Source organism: Anguilla rostrata, chromosome 1 (genome assembly GCF_018555375.3).
Source record: "Anguilla rostrata isolate EN2019 chromosome 1, ASM1855537v3, whole genome shotgun sequence".
NCBI classification, from domain to species: Eukaryota; Metazoa; Chordata; class Actinopteri; order Anguilliformes; family Anguillidae; genus Anguilla; species Anguilla rostrata.
In genome coordinates this window covers 79,395,903-79,416,993 of record NC_057933.1, presented here as the reverse complement: position 1 = coordinate 79,416,993, position 21,091 = coordinate 79,395,903, and the positions used below count along the sequence as shown (strand labels likewise).

General features: G+C 48.4%; 2 protein-coding genes across 6 annotated transcripts in view; both read left to right on the top strand.

Moving 5' to 3' along the window:
• The window catches only part of wdr35 (WD repeat domain 35), a 32,620-nt gene extending 18,581 nt beyond the window's left edge, over positions 1 to 14,039 (top strand). For all 5 annotated transcript variants that reach the window (XM_064303279.1, XM_064303270.1, XM_064303290.1 and 2 more), the window contains 9 exons: positions 10 to 213; positions 2,517 to 2,663; positions 3,223 to 3,355; positions 4,530 to 4,640; positions 5,658 to 5,822; positions 6,136 to 6,276; positions 6,843 to 6,999; positions 9,186 to 9,426; positions 12,945 to 14,039. In XM_064303279.1, the coding sequence (XP_064159349.1) occupies positions 10 to 213; positions 2,517 to 2,663; positions 3,223 to 3,355; positions 4,530 to 4,640; positions 5,658 to 5,822; positions 6,136 to 6,276; positions 6,843 to 6,999; positions 9,186 to 9,426; positions 12,945 to 13,095 (1,450 nt within the window). In that variant the 3' untranslated portion in view covers positions 13,096 to 14,039. The remainder of the gene's footprint in view (positions 1 to 9; positions 214 to 2,516; positions 2,664 to 3,222; positions 3,356 to 4,529; positions 4,641 to 5,657; positions 5,823 to 6,135; positions 6,277 to 6,842; positions 7,000 to 9,185; positions 9,427 to 12,944) is intronic.
• Positions 14,040 to 15,814: 1,775 nt separating this feature from the next.
• Positions 15,815 to 20,857, top strand: kcns3a (potassium voltage-gated channel, delayed-rectifier, subfamily S, member 3a). The gene is made up of 2 exons (XM_064303252.1): positions 15,815 to 16,051; positions 17,271 to 20,857. The coding sequence occupies exon 2, from the start codon at positions 17,336 to 17,338 to the stop codon at positions 18,854 to 18,856; it is 1,521 nt and encodes a 506-aa protein (XP_064159322.1). The 5' UTR covers positions 15,815 to 16,051; positions 17,271 to 17,335; the 3' UTR covers positions 18,857 to 20,857.
• The last annotated feature ends 234 nt before the right edge of the window (positions 20,858 to 21,091 follow it).

Here is a 21,091-nt window from a genome sequence, read left to right as displayed (position 1 = left end):
CCCCCCCAGGCGCCTCCTGGCGGAAGCGGCGCTGCAGAGGCTGGATCTGAAGACTGCAGAGCAGGCCTTTGTGCGCTGTAAGGACTACCAGGGCATCGAGCTGGTCAAGCGGCTGGGCAACCTGCAAAGCGAGGCCATGAAGCAGGCCGAGGTGGCCGCCTACTTCAGCCGCTTCGAGGAGGCCGAGAGGATGTACCTGGACATGGACCGCAGGTGAGCACCTGTGACACCTGTGTGATATCAGGCATTACACACACACCTGTAACACCTGTGTGATATCAGGCATTACACACACCTGTAACACCTGTGTGATATCAGGCATTACACACACACCTGTAACACCTGTGTGATATCACACATTATACACACCTGTAACACCTGTGTGATATCAGGCATTACACACACACCTGTAACACCTGTGTGATATCAGGCATTACACACACCTGTAACACCTGTGTGATATCAGGCATTACACACACCTGTAACACCTGTGTGATATCAGATATTACACACACACACCTGTAACACCTGTGTGATATCAGGCATTACACACACCTGTAACACCTGTGTGATATCAGGCATTACACACACCTGTAACACCTGTGTGATATCAGGCATTACACACACACCTGTAACACCTGTGTGATATCACACATTATACACACCTGTAACACCTGTGTGATATCAGGCATTACACACACCTGTAACCCCTGTGTGATATCAGGCATTACACACACCTGTAACACCTGTGTGATATCAGGCATTACACACACCTGTAACACCTGTGTGATATCAGGCATTACACACACACCTGTACACCTGTGTGATATCAGGCATTACACACACACCTGTAACACCTGTGTGATATCAGGCATTACACACACGCCTTTAACACCTGTGTGATGTCACACATTACACACACCTGTTACACCTGTCTGATATCAAACGTTACACATGCACACCTGTTACACCTGTGTGATATCAGATATTACACACACACACCTGTAACACCTGTGTGATATCAGGCATTACACACACACACCTGTAACACCTGTGTGATATCAGGCATTACACACACCTGTAACACCTGTGTGATATCAGGCATTACACACACCTGTAACACCTGTGTGATATCAGGCATTACACACACCTGTAACTCCTGTGTGATATCAGGCATTACACACACACACCTGTAACACCTGTGTGATATCAGGCATTACCCACACCTGTAACACCTGTGTGATGTCAGACATTACACACACACCTGTAACATCAAATTACACACACCTGTAACACCTGTCTGATATCACACATTACACACACACCTTTAACACCTGTGTGATGTCTCAGGTTACACACACCTGTAACACCTGTGACATCACATTACGCACACACCTGTAACACCTGTGTAATTATCATACATTACACAGTAACCAGGTCTTCTGTGTTATTCATACACAGAGTACATTTAGAGTGGATGTTATGAACACAAACAAGCTCACACACATACCCCCACTCATTCACATACACTCCCACCGAATTAACTTGTGTGTGCATATCCTCATATTGCAGGTACACTAAAAATAAATACTTCAGCCTGTTTAATAAAGTACTGTACCATGACGCGGACGTACAAGCCCATCAGAAACTCCTAAAATCACATCCCGTCCCATGTAGTCATAGGTGGGAAGTGTGGAATTTCGGAAGGCTCTGAGAGCTTGGAGCGGATTATGGAGAAAAATGGGCAGGGCCAGGGAGCTGCAGGGGAACCTCATTCCTGTCTTGATTGACAGCCTGTGATCAGTCAGGGCAGTGCTGCACAGGCTTATCCCAGGTGTACAGCTGCTGGCACTTCTGCCAACTTAGAAGCCCCCCCCCCCTCCTGAATCACTGTCAAAACTTTGCAACCTTTCAGGACTTTGCAACTTTTGCGGCTGCTTTTCCCACTAAGTAAAATTCCTGAAAGGGCTGTTGTTATGTCCAGTTTTGTTTTGTTATTTCCGATAATTGCATTTTTATAAATATTTCTGCTCCCAGAATTTCATAAGTAATGCTCTGTATTAAAACACATAATTATGAGTATATGATCACATTGCGATGTAATGTCATTGCCTAAATACATTATCACCTTGTGCTTCATTATGTCTCCTAGCAACAAATCGACCAATCACTAGCAACATTTCCTACAAAAAAACCATAAAAAACATTTGCTTGTCTGTACTGAGCTGACTGCAGGTGTATGGTTTGGGTGTGGTTGGGGCGAGGGTCTGTCTGTACTTTGACAGTAACAGCGCTCCCTGCTGGCCTGACTGTGCAGGTGTGTGGTTTGGGTCTGGCGAGATTAGGGGTGTGTCTGTACTTTGACAAGAACAGAGCCCCCTGCTGGCCTGACCATGCAGGTGTGTGGTTTTTTGGGCAGTTCTTTGCAGTGGTGCCTGGCTGACTGACGGATTAGTGGGTGGCAGGGTGTCTGTATTGTGACAGTAAGAGCACCCCCTGCTGGTCTGACCTTGCAGGGACCTGGCCATCAGTCTGAGGATTAAGCTTGGCGACTGGTTCCGCGTGCTGCAGCTGCTGAAGACGGGGTCCGGGGACAGCGACGACGCCCTGCTGGAGCAGGCCTACAACGCCATTGGGGACTACTTCGCCGACAGACAGAAATGGTGCCCGATCACGTTCCCATAACTAAAATAGGGTTGTGCTGATGATAGCGCTAAGTTCTCAATTCTCAGTGAATATGAACTTTGGGGGATTAAGCATTAATGACAGGTGTTCAGTCATAGACAGTGAGTATGGATGCTGTGCGTTTAGGCATTAATAGCAGGTGTTAATGGCAGGTATTTTAACAGTAATAACAGACAGTGAGTATGGATGCTGTGGGTTTAGGTGTTAATAGCAGGTGTTTTAACAGTAGTAATACACAGTGAGTATGGATGCAGTGGGTTTGTTGTAAGCGGTGTTTAATAGAATCCAGGTACGGTTGGTGTTAACGTTTAATAATACACAGTGAGTATGGATGCAGTGGTTTGTAGGGTTTTAGAGTTACCAGTGAGTAGGATGCGTGGTTAGTTATAGGTTTCAACGTAGTAATACACAGTGAGTATGGATGCAGTGGGTTTAGGTGTTAATAGCAGGGTTTTACAGTATAATCACAGTGATATGATCGGTTGGGTAATACGGGTTTACAGTGTAACAGTGGTGTGGGTGCGGCGCTCTCCTCAGGGTGAACGCGGTGCAGTACTACCTGCAGGGCCGGAACCAGGAGAGGCTGGCCGAGTGCTACTACATGCTGGAGGACTACGAGGGCCTGGAGAGGCTGGCCAGCTCCCTCCCCGAAAACCACAAGCTGCTGCCGGTGAGCCCCCGTCCTTACCCGTAATCAGGGCTACCATTGGGTGGGGGTTCTGGGTCCTCTGGAGGGGGTGGGGGGCTGGGTATGCTGGAGGAGGGGGTGCTGGGTATGCTGGAGGAGGGGGGGTCCTAATGGTCTGTGAACCTGTGCTAAATATTATTGTCCCTGGCCTGGGGCATAATTACATTACTGTATTATTCCTGGGCCATATTGTCACCTGGCAGCCCTGTGTATTATTACCGTTTATTAGCCTGGCAGAAGCCCTTAGCCACAGCTAGTGGCACGCAGTTTTACACACACTCAGTCTGCACAGCTGGATATACATAAAAGCTACATAATTTTTATTGTTTTGTGTCTGTAGTCCAGCACGTTGGATTTGAAATGAAGTAATATGCATATGTGGTTAAAGTGTGGGGTGTTTTCATCCAAATCGGGCGATCCGCGTAAGAATCATCGCCTTTTTTTGGTACACGGACACTGTCCCGATACTTTTTCATTTAACTGTATGCTGTAGAAATTCAGGTTAAGCACTTTGCTCATGGGTACAATGGCTGTACCTGTGGCCCCACCGAGTATTTGAACTGGCAACCTCCTGAGGAGTTCCCTAAGCATTATCCTTCACTGCAGCCGCATTAGCCTGAATGCTAACAGCCCCAGGTGGTTGTAGCAGTGCTGGGAGTTCTGTGCGAGTACCTGGTCTTGGTAGAAGCAGATTAGCATGCTGAGCAGAAGATGGCCGCCGCAGGCTAGGCTAGGCTATGCTAGGCTTGGCTAGGCTAGGCTAGGCTCTGTAAGCTCAAACTGCAGCGCCTCTGGAGCGCTTATCCCTCTGTCCCAGGGTACGTCTGTGTCCTTGCGCGAGGTGCTGGGCTTGCCCTCCCCCCATGTGAGTGTCCGTCTCCTTACCCAGAAGGCCGAGCATCAACACGTCACAACATGACCTCTTGTGCTCCAACATGTGCAGCCACTGCTCCTGTGAGAAAACGTAATATGTGGATTGGGGGGGGGGGGGGATACGGAGCATGTGGCTCAAATCATGCAGTGAAAATATGTGTTTCCATAATACCTTCTGCCAATCTGCTTCAATATATGTGCTTTTTCTCCCCTTGTGCGTGTGCGTGTGTGTGTGTGCGTGTGTGTGTGTGTGTGTGCATCCCTCTGCTCGTACGGGTTGCAGGATATCGGTCAGATGTTCGTCACGGTCGGCATGTGCGACCAGACGGTGAACGCGTATCTGAAGTGCAACCAGCCCAAGGCCGCGGTCGACGCCTGCGTGCACCTGAACCAGGTAAGGGCCCACTGACCATTCAGGGGACAATGTGTCATTAAAAAAAAAAAGAGTTACAGAGCAGAGGAATTTAACAAGAAAGTCAGAGTGAACAGTGGGACAGTGCATCAGCATGACTGCATATGATGCAGTTATTTTAAACAGCTAGAATAATACAGGTGAGTTTCCTAATACAGGACACCTGCCCAAATCTCACGCCATTTTGCTACAACTACAGCTAGAACAGTACAGGAGAGCTAACCTGACCCCCGTCCACCTCTGACTCCACAGTCCAGTCACCTGACCTTTGCTTGTAGTCTTGCTTCCTGTGTGTTTCGCGCTCTGTGTTGAGTGTTGCCCCGTGTTTTGGATGGGTTTGCTGGACAGACAGCGCTATTCACCGACGGTGCTAATTACACTGAAATTAGCCTCTCCCCGCGTCGCCGCTTCCTCTGCACGCAGTGCTTCACAAAGCCGTCCGCCTCTCAACTTCCTTTGGTTGCCGGGTTACCAGATGCCCCCTTGCTGTGATAATGGTCTGTTGCTCGGGAAACGAATGGGCGTGGCTCGTTGGCTCTGATCAGTGTGTTAATGATGGTGCTTTTCCTCAGTCAGGCTGGTTATATTTAAAACTGCAGGTGGACGGACTTACCAGCTTTAAATGCGCATGTGTGTGCCATCTACTCGATGTGTGGCATGTGTCCCATCTGCTCGATGTGTGGCATGTGTGCCATCTACTCGATGTGTGGCATGTGTGCCATCTGCTCGATGTGTGGCAGGTGTGCCATCTGCTCGATGTGTGGTGTGTGTACCATCCACTCGATGTGTGGTGGGGTACTTTCAACATTTTGAGCTTTTGGTGGGTTCTTCAGTGTCCCCACAAGAAGAAAATTTTGTGTAACTGGGACTTAAAAATACCCGCCATCCTATCACCAGAAAAATAAAAAAAAGTTTGACTCAAGTTTCATGTTCGATGTAGATGTGTTTGTTTATACTGCATCTGCAGTTGTGTGTGCGTCTTATTTTGTGTCTGCACAGTGGAACAAGGCCGTCGAACTGGCCAAAAACCACAACATGAAAGAAATCGGGTCCCTTTTGGCCAAATACGCTTCCCATCTGCTGGAGAAGAACAAGATCCTGGAGGCGGTGGAGCTGTACAGGAAAGCGCATCACTTCCTGGACGCGGCGAAGCTGATGTTCAAGGTAAAAGCGCCGCCTCGGTCCGAGAGGACGCGGTTTCGCCACGCCCATGCTCTCTGTCAGCGGCGGAAACAGGCGGGGGCGGGGGGGACAGTTCACAGGGTTCCGGAACGTTCTGGGCCCTTGCGTTCCGGAACCCTGTGGAATTCCTCTGTGAGGTCACACAGGGCCTGCGAGCCCGCTGCCGCGGTGCAGAGATCGGGGTGTGAGTTTTTTTTCCGGAACATGCGTGCGAACCACAAGCGTGCCGGACGTCGGCCGGACGGATGTCTCGGTCTCAGCGTAAACGGAAGCGGTTTTATTTGCCCCTTCACAGATTGCCGACGAGGAGGCTGGGAAGAGGACCAAACCCCTGCGGGTGAAGAAGCTGTACGTGCTCGCCGCCCTGCTGGTGGAGAGCTACCATGACCAGGTGAAGAGCTCCCAGCAGAGCAAAGCCAAGGGCAAGAAGTCTGAGGTAAAAAAAACCCTACTGTGACCCACAGTAACACCCAGTACACAATAACACCATCGACTTGTGAAACACACACACACAAGGCAGCCTTCGTCTCTATATGAAACGCCAGTCACCTGAGATTGAGTGAGATGTTACAGACTTAGCTGAGAAACAGAGGAGACAGCCCAGGAATCCTGAAAGCTCTGCTTTCTCTTTGATTTTCTCTGCATATCTAAGCGTATGCCTGACTGAAAGAGCGTATAGATTTCCCACTGTGTAAGCCACTGTGCAGCGGATTGGATTATTGGAAATCCGTGAACCCTTTTGGCTGGATTTCCTCCATCACTTAAAGGAACTGGTGACAGCAGAGCAGAAGACTTTGTCTCTTCAGATGCTTCCTGCAGTACTCTGTGCCCCCGCAGTCACACTTAGCCGTAGCCTTAGCCCACCTCGCCTGCTGCGGACAGGACGGTTTATGAAGATAACAGAGAAGCCGATAGGCGGGCCTTCGAGTTTCCACTCAGTGACGGATTTACGTGCCCGCCTGTCGCTTCCCCCCCACGTCCCCCCCCCACCCCCCCGCTCAGGCCACGTCGGCGCTGGAGGGGCTCCTGGAGGAGGACTCCGCCTCGTCTCACAGTCGCATCGTGGACAGCGCCTGGCGCGGGGCTGAGGCCTACCACTTCTTCCTGCTGGCGCAGAGGCAGCTGTACGACGGATACGTGGACGCCGCCATGAGGACAGGTACGGCACGGGCGCCCCACGCCTGGGTACCTCAACACTGAGCTGTGAGGTCCTCAACACACTGCAGTTACTGTGGCACCTCAACACTGAGCTGTCAGTGCAGAACCTGAACGCACTGCAGTTACTGTGGAACCCTGACACATCTCTGCCTTTACAGCACCTCAACACACCGCTCTGACTAGCACGCCTCAACACAGCACTTTCACTGATTCTTCGGTGCTGTCAGTACAGAACCTCAACACACTGCGCTCTCTGCAAAACCTGAGCACACTGCTGTCTGCAGAACCTCAACACAGTGCATTCACTACACCCTAACAAAGTGCTGACAGAGGCTTTTTTTTCCTGTTGTCTTTTGTGATGGAGGAATTTTATTAAATAACTGTTCAATCACAAACAGTTTTTAACTGCTGATCAGTGAGGAAGTTTGGATTAACCAATCAGGAATTCATTGTGTTAAAAGAATAAACAAATAGCCAAAGATAGCGTCTAGGAAAGATATAAGGTTGAATGAAGCTGTCCATCCACAGTGAGGTACCTACAGCCAGACAGCAAAGATGGAGACAGGAGACAGATTTATCTCTCTCAGCCTGTCTGCTAGAAGAGCCCGTGTAATTGGTGGATATTTGGAGTCAAAGGTCGCACTGGGGTCAGCAGGTCACTACGCAGTACAGTGTAAATGCGAAGCCAGGTGTGATGGACAGGCCGCTCAGGGGGAGGTCTGAGACTTCGGGGTCAGAGGTCATGCATAACCCTCGGAAATGTGCATGTTGCCCTTCTAAATCATACTGACTCCCAGGCCGAGCCATTGTGAGCTCGACGCCACCCGTTAAAGGGGTCAGAGTCAATCATCTCACGTTTGATAATGCGTGAAAGTGGATAGAATTATCTTTGTATGCCAGAAAAAACAAAAGTGTGTAATAAGCTGAACGTGGTCTCAGAAATACACAGAGCTGGCAGAAGCGCTGCCCCTTTAAGAGAAGTGAAGGGCTGGATGCTCTGTAACACTGTTGAGTGGTTATTGGGCAGAAGGGTGACAGTGTAAATGCTCCCAAGCAAATTTAATGGTGCAAACAACATATAGGCCCGGCATTGTCAGGTATAGCTGTATGGACGGTAGATCTCCAGGTGCAGGGTTGGGCTGCCCTGGTTTACCTCCTTTGCTCTGTGTTCTTGTGGCTCCAGAGCCTGTAAGGAGTGAAAGGTAAGCGCAGTCAGTCACCTGAGACCCAGCTGAAACTCTGCTGAATTATGGGATATCAGCAGCAGGCTAACTTCAGCAGCTCGCCTGAGCTCACCCTCTTGTACAGAGGCACTAAGGAGAGACACACAGAGGCACTGAACTAACGCGAGACGCTCAGAGGAGTGTTTTAGCCTCCAGAGGCCGAACACACAGCAGCAGCGGGCGGAGACACGACGCCTAAAATAAACAGTCTTCAGACGGACCACCTGCGTGTTCCTGCGTGTTTCTGCGTGTGTGTATATTTCTTCTGTTTCCCAGCGTAGGCGCGATCTCGTAAATTCAACGTGGGCGATATTTCTGACCCGTCGTGTGGCTGGGACTGGATCGAACGCAGCGGGAGCCCGTCTGCAGTGTAGTGGGGCTCTCTCTGCCCTCACAAACCACTGTGGAATAGGAGTCACTTTTTGCAAGAGGAATTACTTTTCATAAATTGGTTCATTTGATTAGTTGATCAAGCTAATGGTAGATTGATTAGTTTATTGTCTGATTTATCTGCCATTTTATTCATTGATTTATTGGTAGATTGATTAGATGGTCAATTGATTGATAGATTGAGTGCTTGATTAGTTGATCCTTTGATTTTAGCAAATTAATTGAAGAGACTGGTTGATTATTTAAGTGATTTATCATTTTATTCATAGTTTGACTTACTGATTAGCTGATTCATGTAAGGATATAAGGATTGTTAAAATAATTAATTGGTTTCTGGTTAATTACTCGATTGATTAAACTATGGGTTAGTTAAATGATTGGTTGATAGACTGATCATTTGATTGAATTAATGCTAAGTGATAATCAATCAACAAACCCATAAATAAAAGAATCGGATAAAGCAACCGACAATCAAGGATGTTTTTGATTGGCTGAGTGACTGACTGGGCGGGCTGATTGGTTGTTTTGTCATTTTGATTAACAATGAGTGATTGGCTGGCTGGTTGATTGGCAGCTCTCCACCTGCGGGACTACGAGGACATCATCCCCGCGGTGGAGATCTACTCCCTGCTGGCGGTGTGCTCGTCGGCCAATCGGGCGTTCGGCACCTGCTCCCGGGCCTTCATCAAGCTGGAGTCCCTGGAGAGCCTGGCCCTGGAGCAGCGGCAGCACTACCAGGACCTGGCCCTGGAGATCTTCACCAAGCACAGCCCCAAGGACAACAGGAAGTCCCAGCTGGACAGCCCGCCCGAGGGGTGGGTAGCCCCGCCTTCCTATTGGCTGGCCCGGGAGTCATGTGACCTGCGAGGGGTCGCCTGAACAGGGCAAGGGGGAGAGTGAGAGAGAGATCAGTGTAGTTTAGCTGAGCCCTTGCTACATGCCACTAAACTGTAGGTGCTCTACTAGAGAGAAAATTCCCCAACTCACTGCATTGCATGCAATCATAGAAAAGGACACGGCTTTACTAAAATATTATATTATTTACCGAAGCACTTCCATAAAAATGGCAGCATAGTTTCAGACAACTGAGCTCTTTTAAGCCGTGCAAGAGGGGAGGCTTCTGTCTTATGCATCCTGAAGTCCAGCTGATCGAAACACTGATGCCGTTACTATGCAAGTGTCAAAAAATAAATAAATAAATAAATTTTATTTAATATCGTTGCACCTATTTGAATTACGGAGAGATCAGCGTGTATTTAAGCCAGAATATAATACATATTTAAAATTTGTGGGAGAAAAGGCTGTTCCCTGAAATGTGAGTTTAGTATGTGTTGCTCTGCGAGGTGAAACAGGCTGAAATGATGCTCTTGAAGCTGTTGAGAGGGCGGCAGTGTGGTAATTAGGGTGGAGTGACAGCTCCTCACTCCAGACTGTTATTTCCTTTGGAAATGGGCTGCAGAGTTACTCCAGGGCTTCCATCCAGTGGCTCTGAAGTGCTCGAGCCGTCCTTACTGCATACCGCTATCCTTACCACATAACGCCGTCCTTACCACATACCGCTACCCTTACCACATACAGCTGTCCTTACTGCATACCGCTATCCTTACCATGTACCGCTGTCCTTACTGCGTACCGCTACCCTTACCACATACAGCTGTCCTTACCATGTACCGCTGTCCTTACCATGTACCGCTGTCCTTACTGCATACCGCTACCCTTACCACAACCGCTGACCTTACCAACTGTACACGAGTACCCTATTACAATACCGCTACTTACCACTCGCTACCCTTACCCCAGACCGCTACCTTACCCATACCGCTCCCTTACCACAGACCGCTTACCTACCTTTACGCCTTATCCTTACCACACCCGCACCCTTACACAACCGTTCCTACCCCGTCTGCCCCTTACCACATCCGCTACCCTACCACAACCGCTACCTTAGCCGTCCTTACCACAACGCTACCCTAACTACAGACCGCTGTCCTTACTGCATACCGCTACCCTAACTACAGACCGCTGTCCTTACCACAGACCGCTACCCTTACCACATACCGCTACCCTAACTACAGACCGCTGTCCTTACCACATACCGCTACCCTTACCACAGACCGCTACCCTTACCACATACCGCTACCCTTACCACATACCGCTACTTACCAGACCTACTACCGCTACCTTACCCCGCTCCTACCACAGACCGCTGTCCTTACCCAACCTGTTCCTTACAACGCATCGCGCTCCTTACCCAACCGCTACCCTACCGTACCTATACAGACTGCTATCCTTACCACTACCGCTATCCTTACCACACCGCTACCCACACAGTACCCTTCCCTTAGCTGCACGCACTTACCCAACTACGCGCTGTCCTTACCACATACGCTATCTTTACCCCATACCCCTACCCTTACCAACCGTGTCCTTAACCATACCCTTCCCTTACCAGACCGCTACCCTTACCACACCCGCTACCCTTACCACAGACTGCTACCCTTACCACGTACCGCTGTCCTTACCACAGACTGCTACCCTTACCACATACTGCTATCCTTACCACATACTGCTACCCTTTCCACATACCGTTGTCCTTACCGCATACCGCTTCCCTTACCACATACCGCTACCCTAACTACAGACCGCTGTCCTTACCACATACCGCTATCCTTACCACAGACCGCTACCCTTACCACATACCGCTATCCTTACCACAGACCGCTACCCTTACCACATACCGCTATCCTTACCACATACCGCTACCCTTACCACATACCGCTACCCTAACTACAGACCGCTGTCCTTACCACATACCGCTATCCTTACCACAGACCGCTACCCTTACCACATACCGCTACCCTAACTACAGACCGCTGTCCTTACCACATACCGCTATCCTTACCACAGACCGCTACCCTTACCACATACCGCTACCCTTACCACATACCGCTACCCTAACTACAGACCGCTGTCCTTACCACATACCGCTACCCTTACCACAGACCGCTACCCTTACCACATACCGCTACCCTAACTACAGACCGCTGTCCTTACCACATACCGCTATCCTTACCACATACCGCTGTCCTTACCACATACCGCTACCCTTACCACAGACCGCTACCCTTACCACATACCGCTACCCTAACTACAGACCGCTGTCCTTACCACATACCGCTATCCTTACCACAGACCGCTACCCTTACCACATACCGCTACCCTTACCACAGACCGCTATCCTTACCACGTACCGCTACCCTTACCACAGACCGCTATCCTTACCGCGTACCGCTGTCCTTACCACAGACTGCTACCCTTACCACGTACCGCTGTCCTTACCACAGACCGCTATCCTTACCACATACCGCTATCCTTACCACATACCGCTACCCTTACCACATACCGCTACCCTTACCACATACCGCTACCCTGTACCACATACCGCTATCCTTACCACAGACCGCTATTCTTACCACATACCGCTACCCTTACCACACACCGCTATCCTTACCACATACCGCTACCCTAACTACAGACTGCTGCCCTTACCACATACCGCTATCCTTACCACAGACCGCTACCCTTACCACATACCGCTACCCTAACTACAGACCTCTGTCCTTACCACACACCACTATCCTTACCACAGACCGCTACCCTAACTACAGACCGCTGTCCTTAGCACATACCACTATCCTTACCACAGACCGCTACCCTAACTACAGACCGCTGTCCTTACCACATACCGCTATCCTTACCACAGACCGCTACTGTCTTACCCACATACCAGCTATCCTTACCACAGACCAGCTACCACCATCTACCCACAAACCGCTGTCCTTACGCGTGCACGCTGTCCTTACCACTGACTGCTACCCTTACCACGTACAGCTGTCCTTACCACCACGACTACTATCAACATGCTACCACATACCGCTGTCCTTACCGCATACCGCTACCCTTACCACATACCGCTACCCTAACTACAGACCGCTGTCCTTACCACATACCGCTATCCTTACCACAGACCGCTACCCTTACCACATACCGCTATCCTTACCACATACTGCTACCCTTACCACATACCGCTGTCCTGTGTACCGTGATTGCTAATTTCCTGCCGCTCTCCTGGAAGCAGAACTCGTTAGGGCACTGGGCTGGTTTTCAAGTCAGAGTTTATCGCAGTGAGAAAGATCTTTAGAGCGTGTATGAGGGTGAAGTGTGGACTGCTCTAATGCGGCTGTAATGTTGTGTGAGGAGATGTGTGGAACGGGTGCGGTACGGCCCCGAGGCTGTTCGGTGTGACTGAACCCGGCTGTCCCGTCTCCCGCAGGAGCGAAGGCAAGCTGCCCACCTGCATCGTGACGGGACGGACCATCTCAGAGTACCAGTTCTGGATGTGCAACACCTGCAAGCACTGCGCCCTGGAGCAGGAGATCAGCAACCACCGCTACTGCCCGCTGTGCCACAGCTCCCTGGCATAGGGCAACCACCGCTTCTGCCCGCTGTGCCACAGCTCCCTGGCATAGGGCAACCCGGCTCTGATGCCCTCTGTGCCACAGCTCCCTGGCATAGGGCAACCCGGCTCTGATGCCCGCTGTGCCACAGCTCCCTGGCATAGGGCAACCCGGCTCTGATGCCCGCTGTGCCACAGCTCCCTGGCATAGGGCAACCCAGCTCTGATGCCCGCTGTACCACAGCCCTCTGGCATAGGGAAACCCAGCTGTAATGCCCACTGTACCACAGCTCTCTACCACAGGGCAACCAAACTCTAATGCCCACTGTACCACAGCCCTCAGGCATAGGGCAACCAACCGTTAGTGCCCGCTGTATCACAGCCCTTTGGCTGTGAATAGGGCAACCATACTTTACACTGTTCTGTACATGGCCTCAAACTAAACACTATTGATGTAGGGCATCTATTAAACTGTAGCTTAGGGCCGTCAGGCTGTTGTGGAACATATCTGTGCTCTGCAAATTGATTAATGTGTTAAGCCTAATGTTGCACAAGATGGGTGCCTGGTTGGTACAGAGCATTTAATGTTGCCTCTTCTGAACATATGAACAGTTTCTTTTTTATAGACATTTCATATTGTGAGTTTTATACTGTAGCTGTTCTGCATTGTTTGATATTTTATTCTTATATGGTATAGTAAACCGAGTTTGAGCCCCTTTGCTGAAAATACATGGACACCTTTCCTCACAGAAACGTGGACCAGAATGTTTTTTATCCGGTACAATACAAGCCCATGGCCAGAGGCCAACCAAAACTGTAAATGACAGAAATTTTATGAGGATCTCTAGACGTTTTTACATATGAAAGACACTCATGGCATCCTCCATTTGAAAATGAATTTTCGTTTTTTTCATTTTTTCCCATGTAATTCCATAATTTTGTAAATATGTAATAAATTATATACGAACAGAATATTGCTGGGCACTGTTTGTGTTGTTGTGAGAGAAATTAGGGTATATTAAAGGACAGGTAGTGAAACTAATTTTATATGCTAGAGAGATCCTATCTAGTGTTACTGCTGTTACCGCTGTGCTGTTGCAGCTGCAACTGGTAGGTGTACTAATGCTACTACAGCTCTGCCCAATATCTTGCACAATACTGCCACCTAAAGGAATAAAGAGAGAAATACAGTTGAAAATACCGAGCGTGTTAGTCGGCTTGTTGATAACTTGTTGATAACGGAAGACTTGCTGATAACGGTCTTCAGTGTGATTTTGCTGTGAATACTGTGCAGGATTTAAAAAAGTAACTTATGCAGTGTTTTTTTAAGATCTTACAGCGAAGAGTAAATTATTTGTTTTATAATTCCATTATCATTTCTGATTCAATAATTACATGACATAGCTGTTGATAATAATATAAAGACAAAGTAAAATCATCATCTAGGGAAATGCATTCTACACAGGCTTCAATAATATCTATGCATATTTCACCTGACGAAATTTGTTCACATTTATATGTATATAAAAAAAATACTAGCCATATACTGCCCATGCCTTGCATTCCTACATTTTGATTACCCTCTGTAGCGTCCAGTTTGAACTTAATTTCCACATAACCACAGGAAGTACCCCCCCCCCCTATGCTGATAGTGTACCTCAATATATGTCAGGATGTCGCATAGGTTATTATAAAGCCCTCGATATTTGACCTTTCGCTCATGGCCTTACTGTATATTGCGTTACGTTATTTATTATTTATAACTTCTGTTATAACACATTTCATCAGCGTACACAGCAGGCTATTCTTTTATGAAGTAGTTATTCTAAAGTGTCATGCTCGCAGGCACAATACGGCACGTGCTGTGAATGTTTCTTGCACAGTTGTACTGTAATATAATACACAATTCAGCATTGGAGCAACCTAATGGCAACAGTAAATATTGGTTAACGTGTAATAATCACGGTCAATACTATGGCTTTCTTACTCATTTTTATTATTATTATTATTATTAGTTGTTGTTGTAGTAGTAGTAGGCTAGTAGTAGTTGTCGTTGTTGTATTGTAGTTGTAGTAGTAGCTATCTGTACATGTAGATGATATGTTCGGTCATATCTTCTCACCCTTTCTTCAATTAAGTATTAACAGGAAAGCGGATGTCTAAGTTTCATAATATGGAATCGGAACAACGACTGACTTACTGCGCTTTCTCGATAAGATCAACAGGCCATTATTGAGTCAGACGCTAGAGGGCGCTTAAACATCCAAATTGTGAGGTTACCATAAGCAATAAACACCCCACCGCGCCAAATAATTACATAAAATATTAAAGGATGGATTCAATGCCCAGTAGGATGTGTCCTACCACGTGTTTATTTCCTTGCACAAGCACTAGGTTTCAGTGTCAATTTTAATGAACATTATTACTCTCTTATTAAATAGCCTACAGGTATGTCTATGCTTTGAATAACACGGTGCGATTTATTAAGATATGACGAATAATTAAATAGCACGATACGTGACGCTTTAAGTACGGAGTACAATTAATCTTTCAGGTTTTTCATTTACAATATGGTAATTATATCCTCCCACAGTTTACTGCCACTTTGGTGATGCTGCTGACCCGCGGGAGCATCGCCGTTTCCATCAAGAAGTTCTGTCCTTTTTTTTTTTCTCTCCGTAAACACACACGCCCAATAGAATCACAGAGCGTTTTTGCAGAGCCAGAGGAACAGGAGAGAGAGCACGCAAGCCAATGACCATGGACCACTGACGCAAGGAGACCGCCCGCGGGCAGTCGGGCAGACCATTGCTGCCCGACGCACTCCGTGGGAGCATCCTCACGCAACAGTATGCAGCGGGACCGGGATACGCCATACCGGGCGTGACACGCTTCGCGTTAGTTCTGTCGAATAAGTTTGTGAAGATGGGACGCTTCGTCTCCAGAGTTTTATTTAGTAGAAAGAAGGACTCGAACAGAAACAGGTATGTTACAGTGGGTTTTTTTAAATAAGCATTTTACCAGAATTTGACAAGTTCACCGTTTTTTTTCTGTTAACAGCCGGAACTGAAACGTTAACTCCGGTTGTTTGTGGTTTCTTGATTTTCGATAAAGATCCATTCGTTTTCAGAATGGCAACCTCCGATGCTTGGAATGGTAATTATGAGGCTACATGTTTCTTATATATGAGCGAAATCTGATAATAGCTTGTTATATGTAATAGCAATTTATTACGATCTATTTGTGGTGCCTCCCATGAAGTTCATGCAGCGGTTTTAAATTTTACAAAATCACTGGGTCTATATACTCAAATGCAGCAGCGCTTATTCGTGTAGATGTGACTTTTCTAGGACCTTTCTGCAGTTGCAGTGACACACACACCTGTGTGCGTGTGTGTGTGTGTGTGTGTGTGTGTGTAATATGTAAAATAGAGTCTGCTTTTTTGAAGTAACTATAATGCAGTTAGTAGTTTAGTTTGCTAAACTGAATGCTCCCGGTCCTCATTAAAGTCTGCAAAGAACAACCAAAAATGTATTGCAGAAGAGGCACCATGTAATTCTTGCATCGACTCGACCCAACTCTTTCCGCATTACATTCGGTTGTGCATTGATTATTATTTTTTTTAAACTGCTGGCTTTATCAAGTAATTGCACCCGTCCTTCTCCGAATGAGCTCTAAATTATGCCCATGTCATTGAAATTCCACTCAAATCAGGCCATTTCTTCTCATAATCAATATCACCATCACAGCAATTAGTTTTATTCTACGCGAAGTCTGACTGTTACCATTTGTCGCTCAGTACGTGTCACTTATCTATAACCAGCAGTTATGATTATTTTATACAATGCAGTAAGCCAGGGAAGGCATTTTGGTGCTCAGAAAAAAAACAATCAGACTGGTAATTCTGGAGTATAAAATCATTTAACTTGTGACTTGATCTGGCCGGTTTTTCCGTAGTTCTGAAGGGAGAATTGCTGAGCGCGGGGGCCGATTAAGATGTCATCTTGTCCAAAGAAACGGCAACGCTTTAAATTAGGAATTCCGAGCATGAGCGCAGCTGCCTTTTAAACAGAGTTGGGGGGGAGATCCCACAGGAAAGCTGCGTGTTTGGCAGCGGGAGTTTGGGAAAAGAAAGAAAGGGAAGAAAGGGAAAAAAAGGGGGAAAAAAAGGCAAATAGGTGAGAAAATGTTTCCGTCTCTTAGGTGATGGGGCCCTGAGGCTGGGCGGGACGTGAGCTGGCAGCTGGCAGCGAGCCGCCGCGGGCACCATGGTTTACGGGCAGATCCTCCACACCAGCGGGACCGAGGAGGAGGGGGGCTTCCTCAACCTCAACGTGGGGGGGTTCAAGCAGAAGGTGGAGCGCAGCACCCTGCTCCGCTTCCCCCAGACCCGGCTGGGCCGGCTGCTGAGCTGCCGGTCCGAGGAGGCCATCCTGGAGCTGTGCGACGACTACGGCCGCGCCGAGCGGGAGTACTACTTCGACCGGAACCCGCGCTTCTTCCGCTACGTCCTCAACTTCTACCACACGGGCAAGATCCACCTGATGGAGGAGCTGTGCATCATCTCCTTCAGCCAGGAGATAGAGTACTGGGGCATCAAGGAGCTGTACCTGGACTCCTGCTGCAGCAATAAGTTCCAGGAGCTGCTGGAGTACGCCGGGGAGAGGGACTGGGACCGCCGGAGCGACGACCAGCAGCAGCAGCCCAGCTTCGACTCCTCCATCGAGGAGCTCTCGACCCTGGACAAGGACCTGGAGAAGTTCGAGGGCGCCTGGTGCTCGGAGGTGCGCAAGAGCATCTGGCTGCGCCTGGAGAACCCGGGCTACTCGCGCTCGGCCAAGCTGCTGGCGGTGGCCTCGCTGGCCGTGGTGCTCACCTCCATCGTGGCCATGTGCGTGCACAGCATGCCCGAGTTCCAGCAGGTGGACGCCAACGAAAAGGAGGTGGAGGACCCGGTGCTGGCCGTCTTCGAGACCATCTGCGTGGCCTGCTTCTCCGCCGAGTTCGCCGTCCGCCTCTCCGTCACGCCCTGCGTGCGGAAGTTCCTCTCCAGCCCGCTCAACGTCATCGACTTCGTCTCCATCCTGCCCTTCTACGCCACGCTGGCCTTCGAGACCATGGACGAGGAGAACGAGGACCTGGAGAACGTGGGCAAGGTGGTGCAGATCCTGCGGCTGATGCGCATCTTCCGCATACTCAAGCTGGCCCGCCACTCCGTGGGCCTGCGGTCGCTGGGGGCCACGCTCCGCCACAGCTACCACGAGGTGGGCCTCCTCATCCTCTTCCTCTCCGTGGGCATCTCCATCTTCTCCGTCCTCATCTACTTCGTGGAGAAGGAGGAGGAGGAGTCGGAGCTCCAGACCATCCCCGTGGGCTGGTGGTGGGCCACCATCAGCATGACCACCGTCGGGTACGGGGACACGTACCCCGTCACGCTGGCGGGGAAGCTCATCGGGACGCTGTGCATCATCTGCGGCCTGCTGGTGGTGGCCCTGCCCATCACCATCATCTTCAACAAGTTCTCCAAGTACTACCAGCGGCACAAGGCCATGGACGCCGACCAGGGCGACGGCGACGGCGGCGGCGGCGACGTGGGCGGCCGCGACCCCGATCTTCCGTACTTCAACGTGCGGGACCTGTACGCCCACCGGATGAACTCCTTCCTCGCCAGCCTCTCGTCCGGCGGCGGCGACAGCGGGGACGACGACACCGACGCCTCCAGCATCCGCGACGCGGAGGCGGCGTGCGGCGGGGCGGCGACCGCGCCTTGCCGTCAGGGGGCCGGGTGAGCGGCGGCGGCGTTGCCGGCGGCGATGGCGATGGCGGTGATGGCGGCTCGTCTGCAGGGAAGCTCTCGCAGGAACGCGCTCCTCCCTCAACTTGAAAGCACTTTGCGCTTCTCTCAGGGCCCGGTTATCGATTCGACGCGCGTCTCTTTATGTTGTCCTCCGCCCCTCCCCCCTCCCAGGGCGTTATCGGAGGCAGGCTAGGCCCGGACAACGCACGTGCTCAGTGCTAGCTTCGTATCAGCAACTGAAATTACATTATTTAAAAAAAAAAAAACAAACAAACAAAAAAAAATAGTAATTTAGGAGGTCTTCCCAGTCAAGCTCCATTTTGTCCCCGCTTTCCAGACTGAGAACATTCGGAAGAAAATGAACCGATTCCAAAAACGTTGGAGAGAACAAACGAGCGGATTAATTATTCATCTTGTTGGAAAACAATTAAGTATTTATGGTAGTGCCTGGAAAAAAAAGGAAAAAAAGCTCTGAGAGTATTTTATGATATTGATACCTGCGGAAAATGTTTGAATTGATAAAATGGCATGCCGTTGCAGGTCCTGCTCCTGGCTCTTCCTGTTTGGGATGGGATGAATGCATGCACAATCCCTGGACCAGGGGAAATGGTACGGACATTACCATCGAATAAAGCTATGATCTAAAACAGCTATGCATTCTCCTTCATCATTAATTCAATAATAACATGCTTATATTTTTGTATTTATTTCTTACAGAACGTGTATGTATCATATGAATGTGCTAATTGCGGTATTGCAGTTTGCTCATTTTGGGTAATATCTGACATTTTTAGAGTTGTAGATGTCAACAGCATTTTGCCTTCAGTTTTATTCATGCACTGTTCTGTTAATGATGATATTTATTTTGCTGCCGAATATCTTGCTTGTCAGTCAGAGAACTTTGTTTATTATTTTATTTGAACAAAATCATAGAAGAGACGTGACCCTTGAAGTATTCATTGAATATAGTTAAAACTCCAGCTGTGTCCTGTAGTTTTAACTATATTTACGGAGGTTCACAGTAAATATCAAGCTTATAAGACTATGAGTTGCGTCAAATGTTTCTTACTTTATTGGATAACACTTTCTATGAACAGTCGTTCATGAGAGCTATTTAACTCTATCTTGAATTCTTATGTCAATAATGTCAATAATGCCATTTGCTGAATCAGTGTTGTGTTGACATGACATACAGTATGTCTATTATTGGCATAAACATATTTGAATGTTTATATAGTGCTTATGAATGCATTATAAACTGTTCCTGAAACAGTTACAAAGCTCTTATAAAGGGCTGTTCATAGAAAGTGTTAACCTTAATTTATTGACAAATAAGAATATAAGAATATATCCCCAACCCCCAATCTTGATGGGGGAAATTAATCCACGGTCCACCCCTGTAACCTGTAGGCTACTTCCCTTACGTTTGAAACTTCATTCCTCTCAGCATTCTGTGTCCTCATCGTTGACTTACGGTGTGTGTAGCAACACGAATAATGCAAACACAAATCCCATTTTAAGAACAATGCCTTAATCTTGCTAACGTAAGAGGTACTGTAAAGGAAAGTGCCTCGCTTGCGAGATGACTCTCCTCTGCTTGGTTTCGATTTGGCCCGGTCAGAGTGAGAGAAATACTACTACTATCAGCGTACATTAAGAGCGTGTGTTCGGACCGAAGGGAAACAAAATGGCGGAGCTTTGACCCGCTGTCTCACAGGCGTTAGCGTGTTTCCGGTGCGTCTGTCTCCCCTTAACAGGCCGGATGACAACGCGGTTGGCCTGTCGTCGTTTAGAAGAGAGCACCTGTTTATTTTGTCGTATTTTGCCAGTCTTTAAGAGGAGAATGTGGCAGGTGTTAACATTTGCACTAATCGCCAAGTTTTTATTTCAGTTAAAATGGGCTCGTTTTTTTTTTTTGTAATTTTATTATTCTGTCACGGTAGCCACTTTTGTGCTGCATTTATTTATTTATTTATTTTAGTCAGTTTGTTTTTGCATAATCATATTTCTGTTAAGATGTGAAATAAAACACAATGCAATTGATGGTACCTAGTATTGCCTATGATTATGTTATGATTTATGTTCTGGTTTTATGTTATGTTTAGTTCTATATCATCTTTATTCTCCTCTGAATCATTTTTTTTCCCAAGCCAGGCTAAAACAGGCAGGGCCATACAGTAACTACCATTGAGGACAACGAGGTCACATCCTGTCAATTTCCAAAACC

Coding starts and splice junctions, on each gene's coding strand:
- kcns3a (XM_064303252.1), top strand. CDS start 17,336: ATGGTTTACGGGCAGATCCTCCACACCAGCGGGACCGAGGAGGAGGGG.